General features: G+C 51.2%; 7 protein-coding genes across 7 annotated transcripts; 4 read left to right on the plus strand and 3 right to left on the minus strand.

The window, feature by feature from the left end:
- Positions 1 to 972: 972 nt before the first annotated feature.
- BGZ61DRAFT_384697 (uncharacterized protein) lies at positions 973 to 5879 on the plus strand. Its single transcript, XM_046242708.1, has 5 exons — positions 973 to 1530; positions 1574 to 1772; positions 1828 to 2949; positions 2997 to 4012; positions 4062 to 5879. Exons 1-5 carry the CDS (start codon positions 1177 to 1179, stop codon positions 5841 to 5843), a joined length of 4473 nt encoding a protein of 1490 aa, XP_046108892.1. The 5' UTR covers positions 973 to 1176; the 3' UTR covers positions 5844 to 5879.
- Position 5880: 1 nt separating this feature from the next.
- BGZ61DRAFT_445812 (uncharacterized protein) lies at positions 5881 to 7176 on the minus strand. The gene is made up of 4 exons (XM_046245129.1): positions 6898 to 7176; positions 6490 to 6814; positions 6308 to 6439; positions 5881 to 6253 (listed from the first exon to the last, which is right to left on the minus strand). The coding sequence occupies exons 2-4, from the start codon at positions 6679 to 6681 to the stop codon at positions 6023 to 6025; spliced, it is 555 nt and encodes a 184-aa protein (XP_046108893.1). The 5' UTR covers positions 6682 to 6814; positions 6898 to 7176; the 3' UTR covers positions 5881 to 6022.
- A 1607-nt stretch (positions 7177 to 8783) lies between these two features.
- Positions 8784 to 10421, plus strand: BGZ61DRAFT_445814 (uncharacterized protein). Its single transcript, XM_046245130.1, has 6 exons — positions 8784 to 9000; positions 9051 to 9188; positions 9241 to 9344; positions 9411 to 9508; positions 9563 to 9938; positions 9996 to 10421. Exons 1-6 carry the CDS (start codon positions 8969 to 8971, stop codon positions 10343 to 10345), a joined length of 1098 nt encoding a protein of 365 aa, XP_046108894.1. The 5' UTR covers positions 8784 to 8968; the 3' UTR covers positions 10346 to 10421.
- A 454-nt stretch (positions 10422 to 10875) lies between these two features.
- On the minus strand, positions 10876 to 12934 carry BGZ61DRAFT_445816 (fungal-specific transcription factor domain-containing protein). The gene is made up of 4 exons (XM_046245131.1): positions 12755 to 12934; positions 12568 to 12702; positions 11253 to 12510; positions 10876 to 11193 (listed from the first exon to the last, which is right to left on the minus strand). The coding sequence occupies exons 1-4, from the start codon at positions 12811 to 12813 to the stop codon at positions 10978 to 10980; spliced, it is 1668 nt and encodes a 555-aa protein (XP_046108895.1). The 5' UTR covers positions 12814 to 12934; the 3' UTR covers positions 10876 to 10977.
- Positions 12935 to 13744: 810 nt separating this feature from the next.
- On the plus strand, positions 13745 to 14917 carry BGZ61DRAFT_170227 (class I glutamine amidotransferase-like protein). The gene is made up of 5 exons (XM_046237582.1): positions 13745 to 13891; positions 13951 to 14072; positions 14149 to 14568; positions 14640 to 14698; positions 14759 to 14917. The coding sequence occupies exons 1-5, from the start codon at positions 13837 to 13839 to the stop codon at positions 14862 to 14864; spliced, it is 762 nt and encodes a 253-aa protein (XP_046108896.1). The 5' UTR covers positions 13745 to 13836; the 3' UTR covers positions 14865 to 14917.
- Positions 14918 to 15601: 684 nt separating this feature from the next.
- BGZ61DRAFT_445820 (methyltransferase) lies at positions 15602 to 17159 on the minus strand. Its single transcript, XM_046245132.1, has 2 exons — positions 17126 to 17159; positions 15602 to 17062 (listed from the first exon to the last, which is right to left on the minus strand). Exon 2 carries the CDS (start codon positions 16944 to 16946, stop codon positions 15732 to 15734), a length of 1215 nt encoding a protein of 404 aa, XP_046108897.1. The 5' UTR covers positions 16947 to 17062; positions 17126 to 17159; the 3' UTR covers positions 15602 to 15731.
- A 341-nt stretch (positions 17160 to 17500) lies between these two features.
- Positions 17501 to 18853, plus strand: BGZ61DRAFT_445821 (ADP-ribosylation/Crystallin J1). Its single transcript, XM_046245133.1, has one exon. The coding sequence runs from the start codon at positions 17605 to 17607 to the stop codon at positions 18595 to 18597; it is 993 nt and encodes a 330-aa protein (XP_046108898.1). The 5' UTR covers positions 17501 to 17604; the 3' UTR covers positions 18598 to 18853.
- The last annotated feature ends 1101 nt before the right edge of the window (positions 18854 to 19954 follow it).

The raw sequence follows: 19954 nt of genomic DNA on the forward strand, positions 1-19954 counted from the left end.
GAGAAAGCAATTCCAGTGTAGGGTAGCAAACGGGGCTCAAGCGAGCATTCTGTAACCATCACCAAAACTCACACCCGCGGTCTATTTTCATGAGTCAAGGATTCTACAGATCGGAAGAAGATATGAAGATCCAAATCAATTGAGTAGAACCCTCTCATATGTCTTATCTTCTCGCAGCTCAATCCTTTTTTAACCATGCATCCTCAGCCTGAGCCTACCCTATAGAGTCACGTGACACCCTCTAGCCCATCATCCACCAATTCTGGGATAGCGTAACCAAACCGCAATCTTAGGTATTTATTTTGGATTCTCTTTCCTGACTAATAGCACGTGTTGTATGAAACGGGCTAACTCTGTTATCACTAGGAACCTAACATGAGCGATTTGGCAGTCGGTGCTGTCGTTGCAGTGTTGGGGCTAGGTCTTCAAGATTCACACAACTGGCCCTATTGATCAAGAAGATGGATGACGTAGACATTTTTATCAGATGAAAGGCGCGATAAAAATTAGTACAATATTTCTCACTCTGATTTTGAGCCACCAAATTTGCCCCGATATTTAGCTTATCTGCTATTTGGGGCTAAAATAGTCGGCTGCTCGGCACCGTCAACCGATGAGTATCCCTACAATCAACTTGGCAGTGTAGCAGCTGGCGTGTGATGCTGACGCCATTATTCACTTTAGATTGTTTCCGAACTCCAAAGTCCCAAACTTCTGGCGGATCTCTAAATGAAAGTCTCCGGTTATTGGCTGACGCGTCACTCTGCAACTTCCCAATCGAATATAATGGCCTGGCGTTGTGGACAGGTGATTTTCGTATGCAGTCAGCTGCATCGCCAATGCTTTAACCCAATCAGCAGAGCCAAAGACTGGCCGCCGTTGAGTATCGCCGGTGGCTAAATCTGCATGAGGGCGGGGATCAACTTCAGCTTCGGACCAGGTTCACGCTTGTTCTCCAATCAAGAGGCCAAGTCTCCATTAGTGCGACCGGCACTATTCCCTACAATTTTAAGGCTGACCCCGCAGATGCCCATGTCCGCAAGGCGCGAATCGTCGTATAACTACGTCTCCATCCCCAGGTTGCTGACGACGAAGCGAGAGCACCTACAACTCGAGCGAAGTCCTGGGAGTTTACACTCCTCTAATCCCTGAAACTAGACCAACCAGCCGTTCGCCATGGCTCCTGGGGCTGATGTCCCGCCGGGTCTCGCCGACGATCTGAAAAGCGACACTCGCGATGTGGCCGACCTGTGGAAAGAAGCGCTGAAAAGCTACAAGGGCATCGTGGGGTTCGACCTGGAACAAAAGTTCGCAAATGTCGACGCCATGATTGCCCAGGGTACCAAGGAGATGAACAATTTTCATAAGTTCCGCCACAATGAGAAGAAAGTCGACAAGCTGCGGACCCTGTTCTCCACAAACCTGGACTACCTCGAGAAGGGCGCTCAACAGCTCATCTCGGCCGCCACTCCAGCCTTTCCTCCAGCTGCTGCTATCGGCACGGCTGTCACATACATGCTCACCGCACGTGTATCTCTTCCGCACAGTACAACGCGAGTTAACCAAATCTCAGGCCTGTCGACAAGTTTCGGCTGACTATGACGTGGTGGTGGTCTTTTTCGAGGACATGAACAGCTTCCTGCAGCGCATTGTTATTTTGGAGACAAGATTGCCCAAGTACAAGGCCTATGAGAACTGCTTGATGGATGTCTTCACGTCTTTTTTGAGCATGTGCGGTTTTGCGCACAAGTACATTGAGCTCGGTCGATTCAGTGGGTTACACGTCATGTACAATGAGGTGAGATGAGATGCTGATGAATCAACCAGAAAAATGGATCTCAAATCTACTCGAGGGCGAGGATAGCGAGCTGGGAGGCGCCAGAAAGAACATGGATCTAAAACTGTCTCGCCTCCAGAGCGCCACAGAATTTGCCATCCTCGGCAACACCGAAGAGCTCCAAACCATGACCAGGGAGCTACAGGCCAACCAAAAGTCCCATACCGCTATGCTGGAGCAGCAAATGGAGGTCATGGGTTCAATCCGAGACACGACCGAGACCATCCGCAGCGACATGGCGAAGCTGCTCAAAGCCTTCGAGGAGGAGAAGAAGACCAAGAACAAGGACCAACGGAGCAAGGTCTCAGCTGCCGACCAAATCAAACCGGCCTCGGCGAAACGGATCCGAAACGTCCTCATGGATGTGCCCGACGAAGACCACGAGTACCATATTCTGAAGGAGACGATTGTAGCAGACACCTGCACCTGGGTTTTCTCCGAGCCCGAATGGGAAGAATGGTTTACCCAGGAGCCTGGGACGCAGCGCCTTCTGGCCATCATAGGCGATCCGGGGTCGGGAAAGAGTCACGTCGGTGCGACAGTGTACGAGAGGTTGCTGAAAGAAGCGCAGAGCGATACTTCGAAGCAGACGTGCGCAGCTCATTTCTATTTCCGAGAGCAAAGCAACAGCCTGTCGACATTTCTCGCCGCCATCATCACCATCATCAACCAAGTGGTGGAACAGAGCTCACCGGTCTGCGAGCTCATCAACGCCGAGTATCTCAGGGACGAGGTCCTGATCAATCTCCAGAACTGGCAGGACCTGGTACAGAAGCTGCTCGCTCCCGCGTTCAACAAGGACTCGAAAAACAGACTCTTTATTATGCTGGACGGATTGGACGAGCTGGATTCCCTGTCGTCGTTCACCGAGTTCCTGCAGATTCTGAAAAGCGACGACTTCAGGATCTCAGTGGTTTGCACGGGCCGCAAGAATGTTGTTCCCAAGATCTCCGATGTCACATCGCTATTGCAGATTGAAGTAAAGAAGGAGAAGCAGCTTGAAGACCTCAAGGCGCTTGTCTGGAATCGACTCAACACCCTCGATGTGCTTCGGACGTTTAGCAGATATGTGAAACAGCGAGTTGCCGACAAGGTCGAGGAGGTGGCACCGAGTAAGTACTCACTTTCGGCGAGCGGTTGAATGACTAACATTGGGTAGATATGCTCTATGCTGAAAATTTGCTGATTCGATTGGATTCCCTCCGCCGCGAGGGTGCTGTGCTCAAAAGGCTAGACAAGCCGCTGCCGACAGATCTTCATGAACTCTACGAGGACTTGCTAGGCGAGTGCCATCGCCGTACTGGGACCAGCCACCAGCAGCTTGTCACCAAACTCCTGCACTGGACTGCCTTTTCATTCCGCCCCTTGCTGCTGAATGAAGTGAGTTGCCTGCTGAGATTCTGGATCGGAGATGAGAACTTCGATCTGGAGGAGGTCCCCGAGGCTTTCGCAAAGTTTGTCCGCGTTGGTGATCCAGGAGTCGATGCCGAGGCCCGGGCAATGCAGGCCTTGAAAAGCGAATACACTGATATCCACGGCGTCGGAAAGAGCCAGGATTCCATGAACCCAAGCTTCATTTACAACGACGGTGCGCTACCCGTCAAGTTCCTAGAGCGGTCCATGAGGACCTTTTTCCGCGAGGATTCCAAGCCTGACGGCAGCCTCCGTTGGAGCGTCTCAGAGGCCCACAGGCAGATGTTCCTCGACGCTGCCAAGCTTGCGCGCCCAACGCCCCGGGGAACCATGTACATCGAAACCGGGCTCAAGGTATACACGACTCAGTATGTGCTTGATCACTGGAGACTGGTCAAACTTGAACAGCACTCGCCCGGACAGCAAGCCGAGGTTATGGAGGCTTTCGGAACGGTCTTGTCGAACAAGGAAGACTACGCCATCATGGTTGAATGGATCATGTCCAGCTACCAGCAGGGAGATTACAAAAGGACCTTCACCGACGCCACGTTTGAGAAGATCTCTCAATGGGCCAAGTTACTCGACACCGATACTCGCCAGCATCTCAGTGCCCCCATAGTCGAGTGGTGGACTGGCCTTGCTGAAAACCCTCGAAAATGCCTCCTGCAGCTGGCCCGCGGTCACGGAAAAAAGCTTTACTCTGCCCCTGACCTGAGGTCCGCCAACGTCTCCTTCAAAGCAGTGAGGCAGACTCTGGAACTCGTAAGTTTCTTCCAACGGATGTATGAATCACTTTTAACCACTGTTTTAGAGCCACCTCGAGGAAATGCTAGTCGCACAAGCAAAGACTAATTTCAAATCTGCGCTTGGCAAGGTCAGCAGCAAGGAGCCCCTTACGGATGAGCAGGCTGTTCTAGGGCTCGAGGGCGTGCTGCCAGACCTCGCAATGGATGCGGCATCCTATCGTGCAGTGGCCATGCTGCTGCTGAGCCACAAGCACAAGAAGCCGGCCCTAGTAACTTGCAAAAAGGCCGTTGACATAAGCGAGAAGCCCCTGGATAAGGTGAAGAGTCTGGAGTTGATGGCGAGAATCCTCCTCAAGCAAGGTAAAGCCGAGAGAGCGCACAAGGATATCGTCAGCTGCGTTGAAGACCTAGACCACGAGACAATTACCCCATCACTCCGACGTTCGGTTTTCGCGACAAAAGCCCGAGCTGAGATTGAACTGGACGACTATGCTGCCGCGGCCGAGTCATACCGGCAATCAAGGACCAGTGACCCGACAAATCTGACATCCGCATCGATCTTGGACGAGGAAATCACACTGTTCTCCGAGGATGATGAGGGCAAAAAGAAATACATGGACACATTGAAGGAGTGGAGTCCTCTGGAACGACTGACTTGGATGGCCTGGGATTACGAGGATATGTCAGATGACCGACACGCAGGACTCCGAGACGCAGCTTTCCAGAGCGGAGAGGCTGCATTTGTTGGTCAGATTTACGAGGACGCGATCCAATACCTGGATAACGTGGGTGCTGCCGCTCCTCTGCGCTGCGATCTTGCTTGCTTCCATCTCGAGGTTTCCCAGGATCTTGAAAAGGCACGAGCCGTCATGGATGAGGCTCTCGACAGCGGTTCGACAGGTTGGCCGTACGCGGTGACGGAAGAATACCCCGGTACCACGCTCGAACGGGCGATCGAGTTGCAGTCGGACATCCTCAACCGCCTTTTCATGAAGTCGAACGACCCAGTCGCCAAGACTGAGCTCCTCGAAGCCGTCAAGGGACTCCTCATGCGGCCGCTTGCATTGGATGTGCCCCCAGAGTCGGACACGAATCTCGTCCAGCGCCGTGTCATCATGGCGCGCATGTATCTCAAGATGGGGCCGGCTACCGAGTTCCAGGCAACGCTGCAGGGTCTTATCAACTCATGTATTGACGCACTTACTGATTCGGTTGGCTGGAACGATACGTACCAACTGAGATACCTGGCAACGGCTGTGTCTATCCTGGGAGAGGCGTTGCCGAATGGAGAAAAGTTGTTGAGAATAGCGCGGATTCTCATGTCGGCGCAGTTCAACCGCCTGGACCCTAACCTCAAACATGAGGACAGTAGCGACAGCGGGTCAGAATCTGATGGGTCATACTCGGGCAGCGAGTCGGACTGGGCTGGAAGCGGCTCGGAAGACGGGAGCTCCAGCTCCGAAGACGAAGAGCCGCCCACTGACGAGGGCGATCTCGACGAGTCGTACAACGTGGAACTATCGTGTGACGGAGTCTGCGTCCCAGTGAACTACTACGCCTGGTGGAAAGGACGCGTCGCGTACCAGTGCGTGACCTGCAACGACTTCCTATGCGAGGCCTGCTACGAGGCCCGACAGGCAGACAACAGGGGAGAACAATCCATCAAGGGGAGACAGTTTTGTGGGCGGGATCACACGTACATCAAAGGTCCCATCGAGGGTTGGCGTGGAGTCAAGGATGGAAAGGTCATGTTGGAAGGGGAAGAACCAGTTGAGTTTAAGGAGTTTCTCAGACACCTCCGTGATGAACTTTGTAAAGAGGCATGGGAGTCATTCTGGAGTGGTTAGCTGAGGGACGAACAGTTGCTGTGACGGATTTTGGATAATAGCGTTATTATTGTTCTGTCTCTTCCATTCCATCTGATTCCAGAATTTTCAGTGGTAATAGCCCAGATGAAACCCCCAAACGTCCAATTGATCGATGTGTCGCCCCTGATAGCATGGGCGAAATTCGTCTCGGCGCCACATTAAGGCTTGGTGAGAGTGAGGGTATCGAGTAGGGTTTGGAGGACATCAAAGCCAGAGTCGGTGCTCGATGAGCAAGCGGGAGTGGAGATGGTAAGCTGGGTCTGGAGGGCGTCGATAGCTTTTTCAAGGAGGCCGACAACGATTGAAAGAGGGACCGCAAGAAGACTTCCGGCGAGGGTGGAAAGCTTGTTGTTGAGGGCAGTTAAGAGACCGGCCAGAGCGTCGGTGACCTGAATGGATGGATTAACTTAAACAGCTGATACCTTTTGGCGGTAGTAACTTACAGTCTTGACAGCCGTGCAGACGAGCTGCGAATTGGCGATGGACTGTACAGAGACGGGCGCCGGGGTATTGCTCAGGGAAGTGGTTCCGGAACCAAGAGACAGAACCAGCTTGGTCAGATCACCCAGGACAGTCTAAGAATCGGTCAGAAGATGTCTGTTAGATCTTGCTCGGTTGTGCTCACAAATCCAGTGGTAAGAACGTTGCTCGTCTTGAGCTTGTTGACGGTGGTGGTCAGAGAGTTGGTATTCGTAGCGATGTTGTTAAGGGAGGTGACGATAGCAGTGTAGTCACCGGCATTGACCACAGGAACAGTGGCCTGAACCGAAGAGGCGGCCAGAATGCTGGTGATGATGGTGAGGAACTTGACCTGCATTTTGAAGGTTGGTGGCCACAGGCAAACTGTGATTGAGAGGTAGAGGAGTGTTGGAAGTGATAGAAGCGGTGTGTTGTAATGAAAAGAGAGGATTGAATTTCAGAGGAGGTAGCAATGGCACTTATACTACCAGCTGGAAGGTCGTTAGATATTTACTTTGCTTCCGGCTGGATGCCAAGCTACTAGCCAATGTGTACGAATCCCCGGGTCACATACCTATACCTTTCCATCGTCACGAACCTCTGAATTAGAGTTGCTTGACTTAGATTCTGGCTGTCTAAGCATAATCCGATAAATCTTCTTAGCGAAAGAAGCTAGCAAAGCCCTGCCAAGATCCGGGGTGCCTGTTTTCGTCGTGGGATTCGACTACCCAGTCGAGTCGCCCCAATTTTGGTCAGCTCGGTTGTTGGAACTGGAGCACCTTTCAGCTCCCTGTGCAAAAGCTTCAGCTTCGCGTGTGTGGAACCAGAGGACAGAGTTTCTTACGCGGGATGGACACCGGCGGAAGCAGTTCATTGGTCTTTCTAGGAAACAGAACCTACAGCTGGGCGAGATCGACTTGGGCTGGATCTTGGCAGTCCGGCATCAACGGAGCGTCCGGCAGGACAAACTCTCTGAAGCCGGTACAAATGGGAGACCCGTCTGTAATTCCGGTCAACCATGAATCTAATCTGTCGTCTGCATGATTCAACACCGCCAAAACCAAGTTGGTAGGATCTGGAAGCGAGTCTCGGCTGCGACTGCGTGGGGTAGCGGGATCGCGCTGTCGTTCTTGGCATCGCATCGTTTGTGATTTAAATTCCAGCTACGTGCAATTGCCGTGAGGTTCAGAGGAAGATTTTGGGAGCTTGGCCCAGTTCGGACGTTGATGGAATGTGAAGACGATTTAAGCGATGGTGATCCGCCGTTGTGGAGTCTTAGCTTCCTGCTACAGGAAATGCGAAGCGAAAGTGGTTCCGGCGGGAATCTGAGATCGAATCAAGAGTCAGTGGCAATATGCTTGACTTTGTGTCTTACCTAGATCTGGCTCCCGGCCGAAGCTATGCCTTTATCGGGACATTCCAACGCCAGATCGAGGATGGATCTCGCCTCGGAGACGTCAAAACCCAAAGCGACACGCCAAAGGTCCCGCCCTTTTCCTTTTCTGGAGGACTTCGCCGGCTCCCGCGCCATATCCGACGGTGGCGGAAGTGTTGCGATCGATCCCCCGCACTTATGCGAGTGGCGATGGTGACGGTTGGTCCAGTTTTAACCCTTCCGCTTTGATCTCCGTACGCTGCTGATCTGTGTATTGAAGGCTATTTGATGTGGTGTGATGTCGTGGCGATATTGAAACGGGTTCACTTTGGTAGGTATGTGAATATCTTGACAGTGGACAGAAGTCGCCGAGGCGAGACGTACGAATTGTGGTATCTGAAGCAAGCGAGAGATCACCATGGACACAGCTCCTCTAATAGTACCTTCATCAATTGTCCACCGTGGGCTTGGGCCATAGCGATATGAACCAGCTCAGTGTTGATCACAGCACTAGGCACACTCTAATAATGTTGCTGCGTCGGGCCAGGTGGTATGGAGCTGCTGTTACCATTACTAGACAGAGAGACGCATCTTTGCTTAGACCGACGCCCTGATATGCTGGCCTTTCATCCAAAGCCAAGCCCCATTGCGGTGTTGTCTGCCATACCTAGACTTAGGATAAACCTGATCCGGAAGTGTCTAACCTCTGGAAGAAGGACGGCATATACATAAATAAATACCAAGTTTCATAATTTGTCGTTATTTCGCTTCCGCTCGAGACAAATGCAATGACAATACACGGGGCATAGGGTAGCAAAATTGCGTCCAGTTATCCAGGAGAAGAGACAAGCCACACAACGTCCCAGCAAAGAAAATCGACTACGTGGAAAAACCTAAATACCATGGCCCATGTATTTCAGCCTCGAGATAGAATCCCATCATATGGTGGGACGGAATTGTAAATAGTTGATTCGAACTGTGCAAGTTGGTAAGCTGACGTCGGGCGGTGTGTTGCATCAGCGTTACTGACTCGGCAAACCGAGGCAGAGATATTTTTGGCAGACAAAAGTGGATATTATGTCGGCAAGCCGAAGAGGGTATCTCGGCAAACCGAGCAATCGGTGACAAGCGTGATGATGCAAACAATGGGGACAGTTCAACGCAATGCATCTATAAAGCACGTTCTCGACCTACCGTGAGGGCAGCTGGGTAGTTTCAATTGTATCAATTTATTCTCTTCTTCAACCTGACCCAATCACACACTTGCAAAATGAGCGATTCTACGACAATCAATGTACTAGGGTGAGGCTCGCCGCCAGTTCGTCATGACCCAATTGTTAACGGCAGAATAGCGCGGGAGTCATTGGCCTCACATGTGCTCTGGTTCTGAGCAACGACCCCAAGAACAAAGTCATGGTTGTGGCGGAATTCATGCCTGGTGACTACGACATCGGCTATGCGTCGTGCTGGGCCGGGGCCAATTTCTTTCCGTGAGATTTTCCACAACTCCATGGATTTGACAAAATGCTGACTTTCGGCAAGAATGGGGAAAGCAGGCTCTCTGCAAGCAGAATTGGAAGCCAAGACTTGGCCAGTACTGAAGAACTTGGCACAGAATGTTCCCGAGGCCTGCATCCATTTCCAAGGTATGTTGTTGGCCAAATTAATCGCACGCTCCTTGTGACTGCCGACTGATAGGCGGGGGAAAATAGATGCCGTGCTGTATAAGCGAGAAACAGACACGGGGAATAACGATCATCTCTTTATGGATCCGGGACAAATGCCGTGGTGGAACAATATTGTTGAAAATGCACGCCAACTTCCCCTTCTTGTCCTTTGATCCTTGGCACTAACTTTCATGTAGTATCGTTCCGTCCCGTCCAAATCTCTGCCTCCCGGAATCGCCGCTGGATCTCAATTCACGACCGTCTGTATCAATACAGCCTTGTACCTCCCGTACTTGTTGGGTCAGTGTCGTCGGCGTGGTGTTATTTTTAAAAGACAAAAGTTAGACAGTCTTGCAGACGCAACGAAGATACCCCACGCAGACGGTAGGCTCGGCAAAGTACTTGTGAATGCGACCGGACTGGGCTCTCGATGGCTCAAAGGCGTGGAAGATCAGACCATGATTCCAGCGAGAGGCCAGATCATGCTTGTTCGTAACGATCCAGGGGTGATGATGGGCGTGAGCCAGGGTGAGAACGGCGACGAACTGGGCTACTGTATGACCAGAGCTGCAGGTATGTTGTCTACATTATTGATGAAACCCCCCCCGGAAAACTCACACTATCTCGCAGGTGGTGGAACAATCCTCGGAGGGTGCTACCAGCTGAACAACTACGACTCGAATCCGGACATGAATCTAGCATTGCGGTTTATGAAGACTTGCGTGAGCTTTTGCCCCGCTCTAGTTGCCGCAGGAGAGGGTATAGAGGGATTGAAGCCGATCAGACACGGTGTTGGGTTGAGGCCTGTTCGCGAGGGAGGTGTCAGGATCGAAACCGAAACGCTCAATGATGATGTGGAAACCGCAGTCGTGCATTGCTATGGTCATGGGGGATGGGGATACCAGACAAGCTGGGCAAGCGCCGATGCTGTAGCGCAATTAGTTCGAGGCTTGAAGCTGGCAAGCCAGGCGAGACTGTAAGCCACGTTCCAAGTAGATATCATGGTCTAAATCAATCAAGCTCCATGGAATTACAGCCCGAAAATATAATTAATTTGCTGTTCAAGTGGCAGATACAAGCCTCTTTAAGTAAAATCCCTCGTTCTCCGGCCAATATGAATCATTCCTTTGTAATATTGCATCGACAGTGACCAAGAATGTCTCCACGTCCGTCTGCACTCGAGGATCGGCATGCTGAAGGTTAGAATTCTCTACTTGGTCATTGACGAGCTGATGTTGTCCAACAGTTGCTGGTTGGAATGGACGTTGAGATTGAAGCCCATGCTATTTCCGAGCAACATAACACGGCAAAGATTTGGGAGCCCTTTACATACTGACGTCAGTAGTGTATCTGAGCACAGATTGCCGAATGATTGACCAACTTTGAATACTGACAGCTCAAGGCTTCAAACCGCTGGATAAAGTGCGCGTGAAGGTTAAGCCTTTTTGTCTCACTTGTGAGGCTGGTTCAGTCAAGTATTGAATTTGTTGATGGATATTATACAGTGAATGTGAATTTTAGTGCAACTGTCCACCAGCGTAGCATGCTTCTTGTACCTATGAAAATTTCCCGTCTCATATGGCACAGTGGACAACGGTTAGACCGTGCCATATTACAATGTTTGGAGCTCCCGATCAAGCAATTCAAATAGATCGTGCCCTGGAAGCGGTATATGAGCTGGAAGTCCTTCTTTTTCCCGATCTGAGCGATTGTAATGAAGCATCGCCTCTTTGACAGAAAAGTAAGGTGGTCGATTGTGTGCTGGCTGATCGGGGATAATGTTTTGGGCGAGGCTGACCCTCTCATAAAAAAGCCTTAGGGATTTGATCTGGCGGAGTTAGCTCCTTATGACCAGAGCACTCGTTACTCAAACAGTAAACTACTAACCCAGAATGCGGCAACTGGCCACGTCTCTTGCATCTTGACCAGATATTGCAGATTACGAGCTAGTAGATCCTTGGCGGGCTCCCCAACAAACTCTTTACAGCTCTCCCACTTGGTGTGGGCACAGACGACGTGAAAGGAACTGGCTGAAAACAATAGAAGGGCCGAAAACGGGATGGCACAAGGATCGACGTGATGCTCCTCCAGCTTCACGAATGCATTTGTGAGTTGGTTAGCGAAAACAATCCCTTGCCTCGTTGACTTGGCCCAAAAGTCGGATTGTTCCGGATCCGAAATCAATCCAGGACCGTCACATGGTCCCTCGGCTGGGTCGTACAATGCTGGCGGGATGAATGGAAGGTATTTTCGGTGGAGACGAGTGCCAGCTGTGAAATAGACAAGGTGCATCAATCCAAAGATTTTGCCCTCACCACCAGCGTCATGCGATTTGATGTTAACTTCAGTGAAAGTCATGTATGAAGGCAAGGAGCTGTGCCAGTTTTGCAACTCCGTTTGCAGCCGCGAGAAGGGCATATCCTCGAGCCACGGCGAGCGAGGGTCCTCATGTCGGCCACCGACACCAGCTCCTCCCCATGCTGTGATGCGGCTTAGTATATCGATAATTCGAACCAAAATGGCAGGGAGGCTGTCAAGAGGGGTAGAAAAGCTGCCCAGACTCGGCATGCAATTGGCACGGCCGACAATAAAGTCAGCATGAGACGATGGAAGAAATGTCGTCACCCGGGGTTCTGACAAAAGCAGCGGACGGTCTCTGCCATTCGCCAGCAATCTCTCCAGACAAAACCAGGACCAGAAAGTTCTTCGCTTGGTTTCGACAGTGGCGTCATCATCATCGTCGTCGAAAGTTTCGTACAAAAGACCCAGAGACTGACACAGCCTAGCTGCAATGCCCAACAGCAGCCACGCTCGCTGTTCGTTTCCATGGCCTAGCTCGTACAGACTCATGATCAAATTACAGTGGACGTTAGTGAGAGTTATGTCGTCGTACATAGCTGACATCTCTTTGCGGGCGCAGGACGCAAAATGTTCGCTGGCTTCGATCGTCCCGCCATACATTCGATAGCATGGTTCAACGATACGTGCCACGAGGCTTAGCACACAGAGCAGGAGACAGCGTGGAACAGCGTCATCTTGTAATTCTTCAATGAACGTGTGTTTGCGAAAGAACCAGAAGGGAAAGTCACCATATATGTCGAAAAAGACATGGATTGCTTCCTTAAGTATGGCTGAAGGAGGTAGACTAATATTGGTTAGAAGCTCAGTGTGTGGTTATATATCGCCTGCAGAGGGTACTGACTCTGGCATGCTTTCATGGTGTGGAGTTAGAGCTGGGTGAGGTTCTGACGGAACACCTGCATATTGGCAGCCTTCTAGTCTTCGAGTACAAGCCTGGCATGAAGGCCAATCCCCTGAGCATTTCACTTTACGCTGCCTGTAGGCGAGTTAGGGAACGAGGGACGACGGCGGATGGACGAAACACCTACCGACATATTTTGCAGGCGAGAGACGTACGGCCGAATGACCTATTCCCTCTGGAAGCCATGGCTTAGGTAGAGTTTGAGAAGATGAGGCAGTTTAAGATGTTTGTTGTGCGACAATAGCCTATAAGTGATAGTCCCTGTCAGGGTTCCGTTTTCTTAAACTGTGACAAGTGAACATAACAGGCAGTTGTAGTTAACACGAGTAAGGTAGGGATTGTTACCCCTCTCCAGAAGAGAAATACCGCTTTCCTAATTGAGTTTAGACAGACAGAAGCTGCTGGATGTGTCACATGACTCTACACCATGATGCCACTTCCACTGTCCTCTAAATTAACCCGTCTTATTAGGTCCTGGTTTAAAGCAGTTCCTGTGAGCCCTCTTTTCTCCGAAAAGGCGCTCTGTTTCCGAGTTGAGCTACCCATTTCTTTTCACCAAAGCCACAAAGAATACGAATTCTATTAGCTGTAGCTTTACCGTTACCTGTATGTTGCCGCAACTAAACCTCCGCACCTGTACTACTTGTGGCATAGCTAAGTCAGTGAACTTACGGTTCCGTACCAGCCGTGACTGACGGGACGAAAGATTAATGTTGGTGAAATAGATAATGACGAAGAAAAGGACCACTAAGGGATGGGAGTATTTGCAGCATTCATGTTCGCGAGTACTGATCATGTATAGGTTGTTCCTGTACTTCCTCTCCTGGAAACCGCTCCGGGCTTCATTTTGGACATGTCACAGAGGTATCATCACAGAGTGTAGGAAAATTTTGCTTGTATTATGTCTAGTAAAGGGCTTGATGCTAACTTAAATAATACTGACACATCATCTCGACACTATAAACGGATTTAATAAGTTGTAGAAGAATGTGTGAGGACGGCTCTGGGTGACATGTGAAAAGTCTTATCTTATCGGTCGCGACCTTATCCGGAGGACGTAACTTACTGTACCCACGATAAGAAACTATCACGTGTGAAGATGCTCACAGCCAAACGTCAGATGACGAACATACTTGAACCATCACTTTTCTCTCCCCGGAGGCTCGGACCCGGTACTTCTTCTAGCCTTTCCCAAATTCGTTTCCCATCATGACGACGCCGAAAGTTCTCCTTCTCATGGCCGACTATGGCCACGAGCCTACCGGTATGTTGGGATACCTCAGTGTCAAGGGTGCAGATCGGCTCAATGGATCTTTCCGGTAGAGGCGACGGTTCCCTACATTGCATTCGAAAACGCTGGATTCGACGTGCAATTTGCAACGGAGAATGGCAAAGCACCCGAGTGTGACAAGATCTTGCTTGAGGGGTTCGGTCAGAAGCTTCTTGTAAGCGACAATACTGACAGCCGTGATGTGATGTATTGGGCTTCCAGTTCGACTGACAAAGAGTGTCATCCTCCAGGGCGCCAAGAAGTCTGTCGTACAAGACTACGCCAAGATGATCGCTTCAGAAGAGTGCCAGCACCCTCTCGCGTGGTCCACGCCAAGCTTCTCGTTGGACCCGTTCTCGCTCGTCTTCCTGCCAGGCGGCCATGACAAGGCGGTCCGGCAGATCCTCGACTCAGCCACCGTGCATGGATTATTGGCCGAGTATTTTCCCAAGACCCGCCGAACGGATGGTGTCAAGGCCATCGGTGCTATCTGCCATGGAGTACTTGTTCTGGCTAATGCTAAAGGCGCCGATGACCAAAGCGTGATTAGCGATTGCTGCACTGCGACCTTGCCAGCTCGGTTCGAGCAAGTCGCTTACTGGGGAACCCGGATGTTTCTTGGGGACTATTACAAGACGTACGGTGCTGGCAGCGAGAATGTTGAGGATTCAGTGAGCCAAACCTGACGTTCTACTAGATAGCTAACTTGTTGTTCGTGTTAGCTGACAATGATTATCACCAGGTTAAGAAGTGCCTCAAAGAGCCCGAAAAGCAGTATAAGTCGAGTATCGGATTGGCGTCGTAAGTTTTGTACTGACAAACTTTCTATCAATCACCCCTAACGACAGTGTCACGCCTTAGATTTGTGGTGGAAGATGCGCAATACAACTACATCAGCGCTCGATTTCCTGGCGACACGGAGGAGATGTCTCGAAAGATGGTGGACCTTGTCAAAAGTTTCCAATGAGTATTTACTCTGTTTGTCCTAAAATACCTAGCAGAATGCCACATATTATGGAGGCCCAGGAACTACCTCAACGCTCGATTCTCTGTGGTGGAACTCAATCAGATCTTTAGTCATATCGGGGGCATTCTAGGACGCAGTAATTGCAGAGATTGACAGCTGGATGCCTAACACTCCGGCGGCAACCACACCAGCATGCGCATAGCTTCTGGGACATGGTGACGGGGCCGGCGGCCTCATCACCCTTAGCCTTCTGATCGATGGGAGTGTTGTCGAGACACATGACTGTCTGGTTGTAGTGGCAAATGCGACTAAGGATTGAAGGGGGGGTAATTGAGGCTTTTGGTTGGGCGAGGAGAGTTTGATAGTGTTTCGGGATTGGTGTGCGATGCGGATTGAGAGATTGTTACTTGTGGAGGCCAATCTAAGGGGGAGGGACCAGCATAGGTACTTATACTGGAGTGCCAAGAGGTGGAATATTCACTGGTATTTCCAACACTTCTGTGATGCGAAGCAAAACCCCCCTTTCATAGAGATTGAGTGGTATCTTGGGTAATGATTGTGATACGGGATTGATTTCTCAGTGCCTCACTGTGAGAAGTGAAGGCCCCAAACTTTCATTCAAGTCGTGACCAAACAACACGGGACTCTGACGCTGCGAATCGGAGGCGGAAAAGCACACAGCTCCGCAGAGCTTCATGTCAACCATGTCAATTACGTGGCCTTGATTCCTGAACAAGTTTGCAAATCGTAAAGTGATTGTTCTATTGCTTCTTTGTGCATTCAGCCCAACGCAGTTGTATGCTGTATGAGTCTATGAGTTCTATCTACATGTGTCTATCATCCACAACGCCCCTGTCTATGTCTTGTCTATGCCCACCCAACTCTAAATAATCTATACCCGCTCTCATCTCCTCGCCCCACGCGACTCCGCTTCTCAAGTTTCTGGCTGTCGAGAATGCTGAGTAGTCGCCCGTCCTTGCCCCTAGGGCGATCCGTCGTGGCAAACGCCGCCTCGACCGTGTCGCTGATTCCGTCAAATCGACCATTCTGACGGACGGTGACGAGCAGCCAGAAGATTCCGTCTGCAGAAAGGAGACGGGTTGCGCAGTCACGCAGCCACATGGCGTGCTCAGGGGCGTAGACCACGTCCGTTGCAATCAGTATGTCCGCGGGAAGATCCAGAGGCGACTCTAGTACCGGTGCAGACCAGTCGAGAAGAGACGTGTGCATTGATACGGAGCTTTCCGAAGGGAAGTTTTCTGTGATGTTGGCACGCAGGTTCTCGAGAACGGCTGGGTGATAATCTGTGGCAATTACGTCTGACTTCAGAGTGCCCAAATGCGGAAGCATCTTTCCAAGCACCAGACTAACAAGTCCGGTTCCTGCTCCCAACTCGATAATCCGCGGTGATGTGCCGAGGCTTGGCTGTGAGAGACCAAAACGCGAGGGTTCGGCGCACATCAAGTCGGAGAGGACAATAGATGCACCCCAGCTCTGCAAGCCCACGTCGTCGCAGTCGGTTGAATTCTTGCCCGCCAGTCCATCGTTCAGTCGCACATCGACGGGAACCTCCTCTTGAGTCTCGGGAACTGATAACTTGAAAGAAAATTCGCGGGTGAAGTGGCTGTGTTGGTCGTCGTCGTCGTCGTCGTCGGCTGTGCTGGCAACAAATGACTCCAGAACCCAAGACGCTTGATCCAGGGCTCGGTCCCGCGCCTCTTCTAAGCCTAGGCCTGGCAAGTCATATGCTCGTGCCATGAAGCCAGTCAACCAGCGCTCTACAAAATTGCGCTCAAACGCATCTGCGCGGAGTGCGTCGCGGCTTTGCTCTACGTGCTCGACATCCTGGCTGTCATCCTCGGCCCCAGAGGTGTAACCGGAATCGACGAGGGGCGTTGACGCAGGATGATCAAGACTGTTGTTTTCCGGGCTCAGCTTGAAGGCAACCGAAGCGGGCAGGGGGCAATAGAGGGCGGACAGGCTCTGCAGCGCCGAGAGGATCTGTTGCTCGGTGAGTCTCTGCAGCGTCGATAGAGGCGGCAGGCTGCTCGATGGAGGCAGCGAACACCCCGCAGGCGCCATGAGTTATCGCTCAGGTCCGGGACCGCGTTGAATGAGAGAATAAGTGAGACAGGTCCCGCACAAACAACAGACAAAAGAAAATTTTATCACGATAAGGCACTATTGCCACGTGGGACTGTTTTATGGTCAATAATGCGCCAAGTGGGCTTTGCCATCTCTAGATCAGGTCTAGACCCACCATGGAAACGAGATTGAGGGTGGGACTGGCGGCGGAGTATCGAAGATGACTCGTGCTTGGGACCGAGAATAAAAGAAAAGAAGTTGTGGGGATGTTCCTGGATCGGTAAAATGGGGTTTAAGTGTAGGTTGGTTCTGTCAAGGAGGAGAACTTCTAGAAGAAAGGCGCAAAATGAATGGAGGTGAGGATAAGACTCTACCAGAAACAAGACAGAAAAAGGCGATAAGATAGCCGCGGGATTGCGAAGAAGCCACTAGAATGAGTGTCTCTTATCCGAGTGCTGGAACTTGCTGGAAAATCCCCCAAGGTCGTGTTACATAGTACCAGATACCCAGGATTACCAAGAGAGAGGCCGCCTGTATTCCTAAGAGGCGAGGTTCTAGATTCAGCCACCGCTTTGCAGTCAAGTCACGTGAACTCCCCGCAACTTAGGCAGCGAGACTGGTGATTCTGTCAACTCAGCATAAGCAACTTTGCAAGATGGCTTCTTCAAACGACAAAACCCTCTCGGCAAGTGAATCTCGGGTCGTTGGCGCGTTGCTGGGCGTTCATGCGGGAGACTCGCTCGGAGCCACGCTCGAGTTCAAAACTCACGCCCAGATTGCGTCCCTTTATCCCACCGGCCTTAGAGAAATCATCGGCGGAGGACCGTTCAACTGGCCCGCCGGCCATGCAACCGACGACACCGACATGACCCGCGGCGTCTTGCTTGCGTACAGAGATGCCACTCCCGGAGACGACGTCGCTCGCCTCGCTGGCGACTATTTCCTGAAATGGCTGGACGGCGACTGGCCGGACCGGATAAGCGGGGCTCCTCCGGAGGACATGGGCATGGCCACCGGCCAAGGCCTTGAGAAATTCCGCTGGTCCCGGGATCCAAACCGCGCGGGTGCTGGCCAAGGGAATGCAGGCAACGGGAGTCTTATGCGTTGTATCCCTACGGGCCTCTTCCAGTCTGACCCCGAGAAGCTCATCCACGAGAGCATACGGATCAGCAAGATTACCCACGACGACTTCAGATGCACTGCCGCATGTGCCGTGTACAACACCATCGTGTCCGAGCTCGTGAAAGGAGCAATCCCGGGCCACGCCGTCATGAGTGGAGAAGCTGTTGCTCTGCGGTTGGAGAACAACACGGCAGGTGAGGTGTGTCAAGCCGTCAGACTGGGAAAAGAGGTCAAGGTGGCAGACATGGCCCAACGGGGACCGCCGCCGATCATGAAGGGCAAGTGTAGCGGCTATGTGCTCGAGTCCTTGACGATTGCCATAGCCGCCGCCTTGGATGAGAGAAGGCTGGAAGACGTCTTGGTGGATGTGGTGAGAATTGGGAAGGATACCGATACGAATGCTGCCATTGCTGGAGGCGTCCTGGGAGCAAGAGATGGAGAGGCTGGAATTCCCAGGGATTGGAAGGCAACGTTGCAGTTTGCACAGGAGTTTGAAGATGTCGCTTTGGCGTTGATGAGGAGGTGAGCAGATAACCTCGCAGGAATTCACGAGGGTGTCTGCCTCGTATCGGCGACGCCAAATTCGGCATAATTTATGTAGCCAGCTGGATCCCGCGGGTAATACGGGTACTTCATATGAAAGATGGTCCTGGGATCTGTTAGGTAGCTTTATTATTCGCCGTCGTATTCGCTACACCAGTTTCAGAGTATCCACTGATGCAGGTAGCTCCAAGTCTCAGAGGCGAACTATTGATTTTGGCGATACTTAAGGAATCAGTGAGCCTATGGACATGCGTGATTTATGCACAAGCCTGGGGTAAGTCTGTTGCAATCGAGTGATATACACACAATATACCTAGCGCGCCTAGCTGGAAACGTGGCTTTGAATCACATCTTGCACCGAGGCTAGAACAAATCAGTTGCATTTTTCCATATCACTCACCGCTATTTAGGTAAACTGACTTTTCCAATGTCCTATACCTAGTCGATGTGGCTGAATGTATAGGGAATGTGATTCTCCAGCATACCATTAGAGACTCCTCATTCGTCTACTCAATCACCTCTCGCAACCGAGAAACTCTACCGTAAAATCTCAACAAACTCGTGCGGCTTAACGCCTCGGTAAAACTCTGGGGTTTCCGGTTATCTTTCAGCATTTCACGGATGAAGCTGTTTTTCTTTCCACTTTCGTGAATCTATCGGACCATTGTCAAAGCCGAGGTGCACGAAGCAGTTGGAAGTTCACGGCATTTGTTGAAATTGTCGCAGACTTTGACTTAGAAACATCTCTATATAGTTTGATTAGTTAAATATCGGTGAGATTAGGCTTTGGTCCTCTTTCCCGTCGTCGTCGTGTTATTCGTTATTCGGCCCTTTCCCCGCAATGTTTCTCCCCATTGCATGCCAGACAAGGAATGTTTCCATCGAAGGCTGAGACCGAGTGGAGACCGGCAAAAAAAAAAAACTCTCAAGATTTTGTTTAGTTAGAACATCTAATTGGAGATAATATCCCGGGGGATAGATAAGACAGGTCGGGGTATGAGACTGAAGTGCGCGTCAGAAACAGCGGGAGTAGAATGCGACAGTCTGGCCCATTCTAGTGCAGCCAAGTTCGGGAATACGAGAGTTGGGGACCTCAACAGATTCTCAAGGAGCTACGTCACCTGCAACGAGACAGCAAAAGAGGCTTCATGGAGGGAATGCGGCGTTGAAACAGAGCTTCAACGTGGCAGGATGTGTGAAATGCGGCACGAACTATTGACTTTACCCGTGGAGCACAAAGGGTCATGCGATTCGCCTTTCCCACTAACTCTGCGGTCTTTGACTCCCGAAGAAAATTCCTGGAGTAGGAGACGTAAGACAAGGCGTCGACGTGTACCTTT

This window comes from Ilyonectria robusta (genome assembly GCF_021365365.1).
Source record: "Ilyonectria robusta strain PMI_751 chromosome Unknown BGZ61scaffold_4, whole genome shotgun sequence".
In the NCBI taxonomy this organism is placed as follows: Eukaryota; Fungi; Ascomycota; class Sordariomycetes; order Hypocreales; family Nectriaceae; genus Ilyonectria; species Ilyonectria robusta.

What these genes read in the sequence shown, in the direction of transcription:
- BGZ61DRAFT_445820 (XM_046245132.1), bottom strand. Translation starts at nt 16,946, where the DNA reads ATGGCGCCTGCGGGGTGTTCGCTGCCTCCATCGAGCAGCCTGCCGCCT.
- BGZ61DRAFT_445816 (XM_046245131.1), bottom strand. Translation starts at nt 12,813, where the DNA reads ATGGCTTCCAGAGGGAATAGGTCATTCGGCCGTACGTCTCTCGCCTGC. An exon ending in CTCGCCTGCAAAATATGTCG is followed by an intron (nt 12,703 to 12,754) that starts GTAGGTGTTTCG and finishes ACTCGCCTACAG; the next exon opens with GCAGCGTAAAGTGAAATGCT. An exon ending in GGCCAGTTGCCGCATTCTGG is followed by an intron (nt 11,194 to 11,252) that starts GTTAGTAGTTTA and finishes TAACTCCGCCAG; the next exon opens with ATCAAATCCCTAAGGCTTTT.
- BGZ61DRAFT_170227 (XM_046237582.1), top strand. Translation starts at nt 13,837, where the DNA reads ATGACGACGCCGAAAGTTCTCCTTCTCATGGCCGACTATGGCCACGAG. An exon ending in CTATGGCCACGAGCCTACCG is followed by an intron (nt 13,892 to 13,950) that starts GTATGTTGGGAT and finishes TCTTTCCGGTAG; the next exon opens with AGGCGACGGTTCCCTACATT. An exon ending in GGTTCGGTCAGAAGCTTCTT is followed by an intron (nt 14,073 to 14,148) that starts GTAAGCGACAAT and finishes GTCATCCTCCAG; the next exon opens with GGCGCCAAGAAGTCTGTCGT.
- BGZ61DRAFT_384697 (XM_046242708.1), top strand. Translation starts at nt 1,177, where the DNA reads ATGGCTCCTGGGGCTGATGTCCCGCCGGGTCTCGCCGACGATCTGAAA. An exon ending in CATACATGCTCACCGCACGT is followed by an intron (nt 1,531 to 1,573) that starts GTATCTCTTCCG and finishes ACCAAATCTCAG; the next exon opens with GCCTGTCGACAAGTTTCGGC. An exon ending in TGAGGCAGACTCTGGAACTC is followed by an intron (nt 4,013 to 4,061) that starts GTAAGTTTCTTC and finishes CCACTGTTTTAG; the next exon opens with AGCCACCTCGAGGAAATGCT.
- BGZ61DRAFT_445821 (XM_046245133.1), top strand. Translation starts at nt 17,605, where the DNA reads ATGGCTTCTTCAAACGACAAAACCCTCTCGGCAAGTGAATCTCGGGTC.
- BGZ61DRAFT_445812 (XM_046245129.1), bottom strand. Translation starts at nt 6,681, where the DNA reads ATGCAGGTCAAGTTCCTCACCATCATCACCAGCATTCTGGCCGCCTCT. An exon ending in ACGTTCTTACCACTGGATTT is followed by an intron (nt 6,440 to 6,489) that starts GTGAGCACAACC and finishes ACCGATTCTTAG; the next exon opens with ACTGTCCTGGGTGATCTGAC. An exon ending in TCTGCACGGCTGTCAAGACT is followed by an intron (nt 6,254 to 6,307) that starts GTAAGTTACTAC and finishes CCATCCATTCAG; the next exon opens with GTCACCGACGCTCTGGCCGG.
- BGZ61DRAFT_445814 (XM_046245130.1), top strand. Translation starts at nt 8,969, where the DNA reads ATGAGCGATTCTACGACAATCAATGTACTAGG. An exon ending in GGAACAATATTGTTGAAAAT is followed by an intron (nt 9,509 to 9,562) that starts GCACGCCAACTT and finishes ACTTTCATGTAG; the next exon opens with TATCGTTCCGTCCCGTCCAA. An exon ending in CTGTATGACCAGAGCTGCAG is followed by an intron (nt 9,939 to 9,995) that starts GTATGTTGTCTA and finishes ACTATCTCGCAG; the next exon opens with GTGGTGGAACAATCCTCGGA.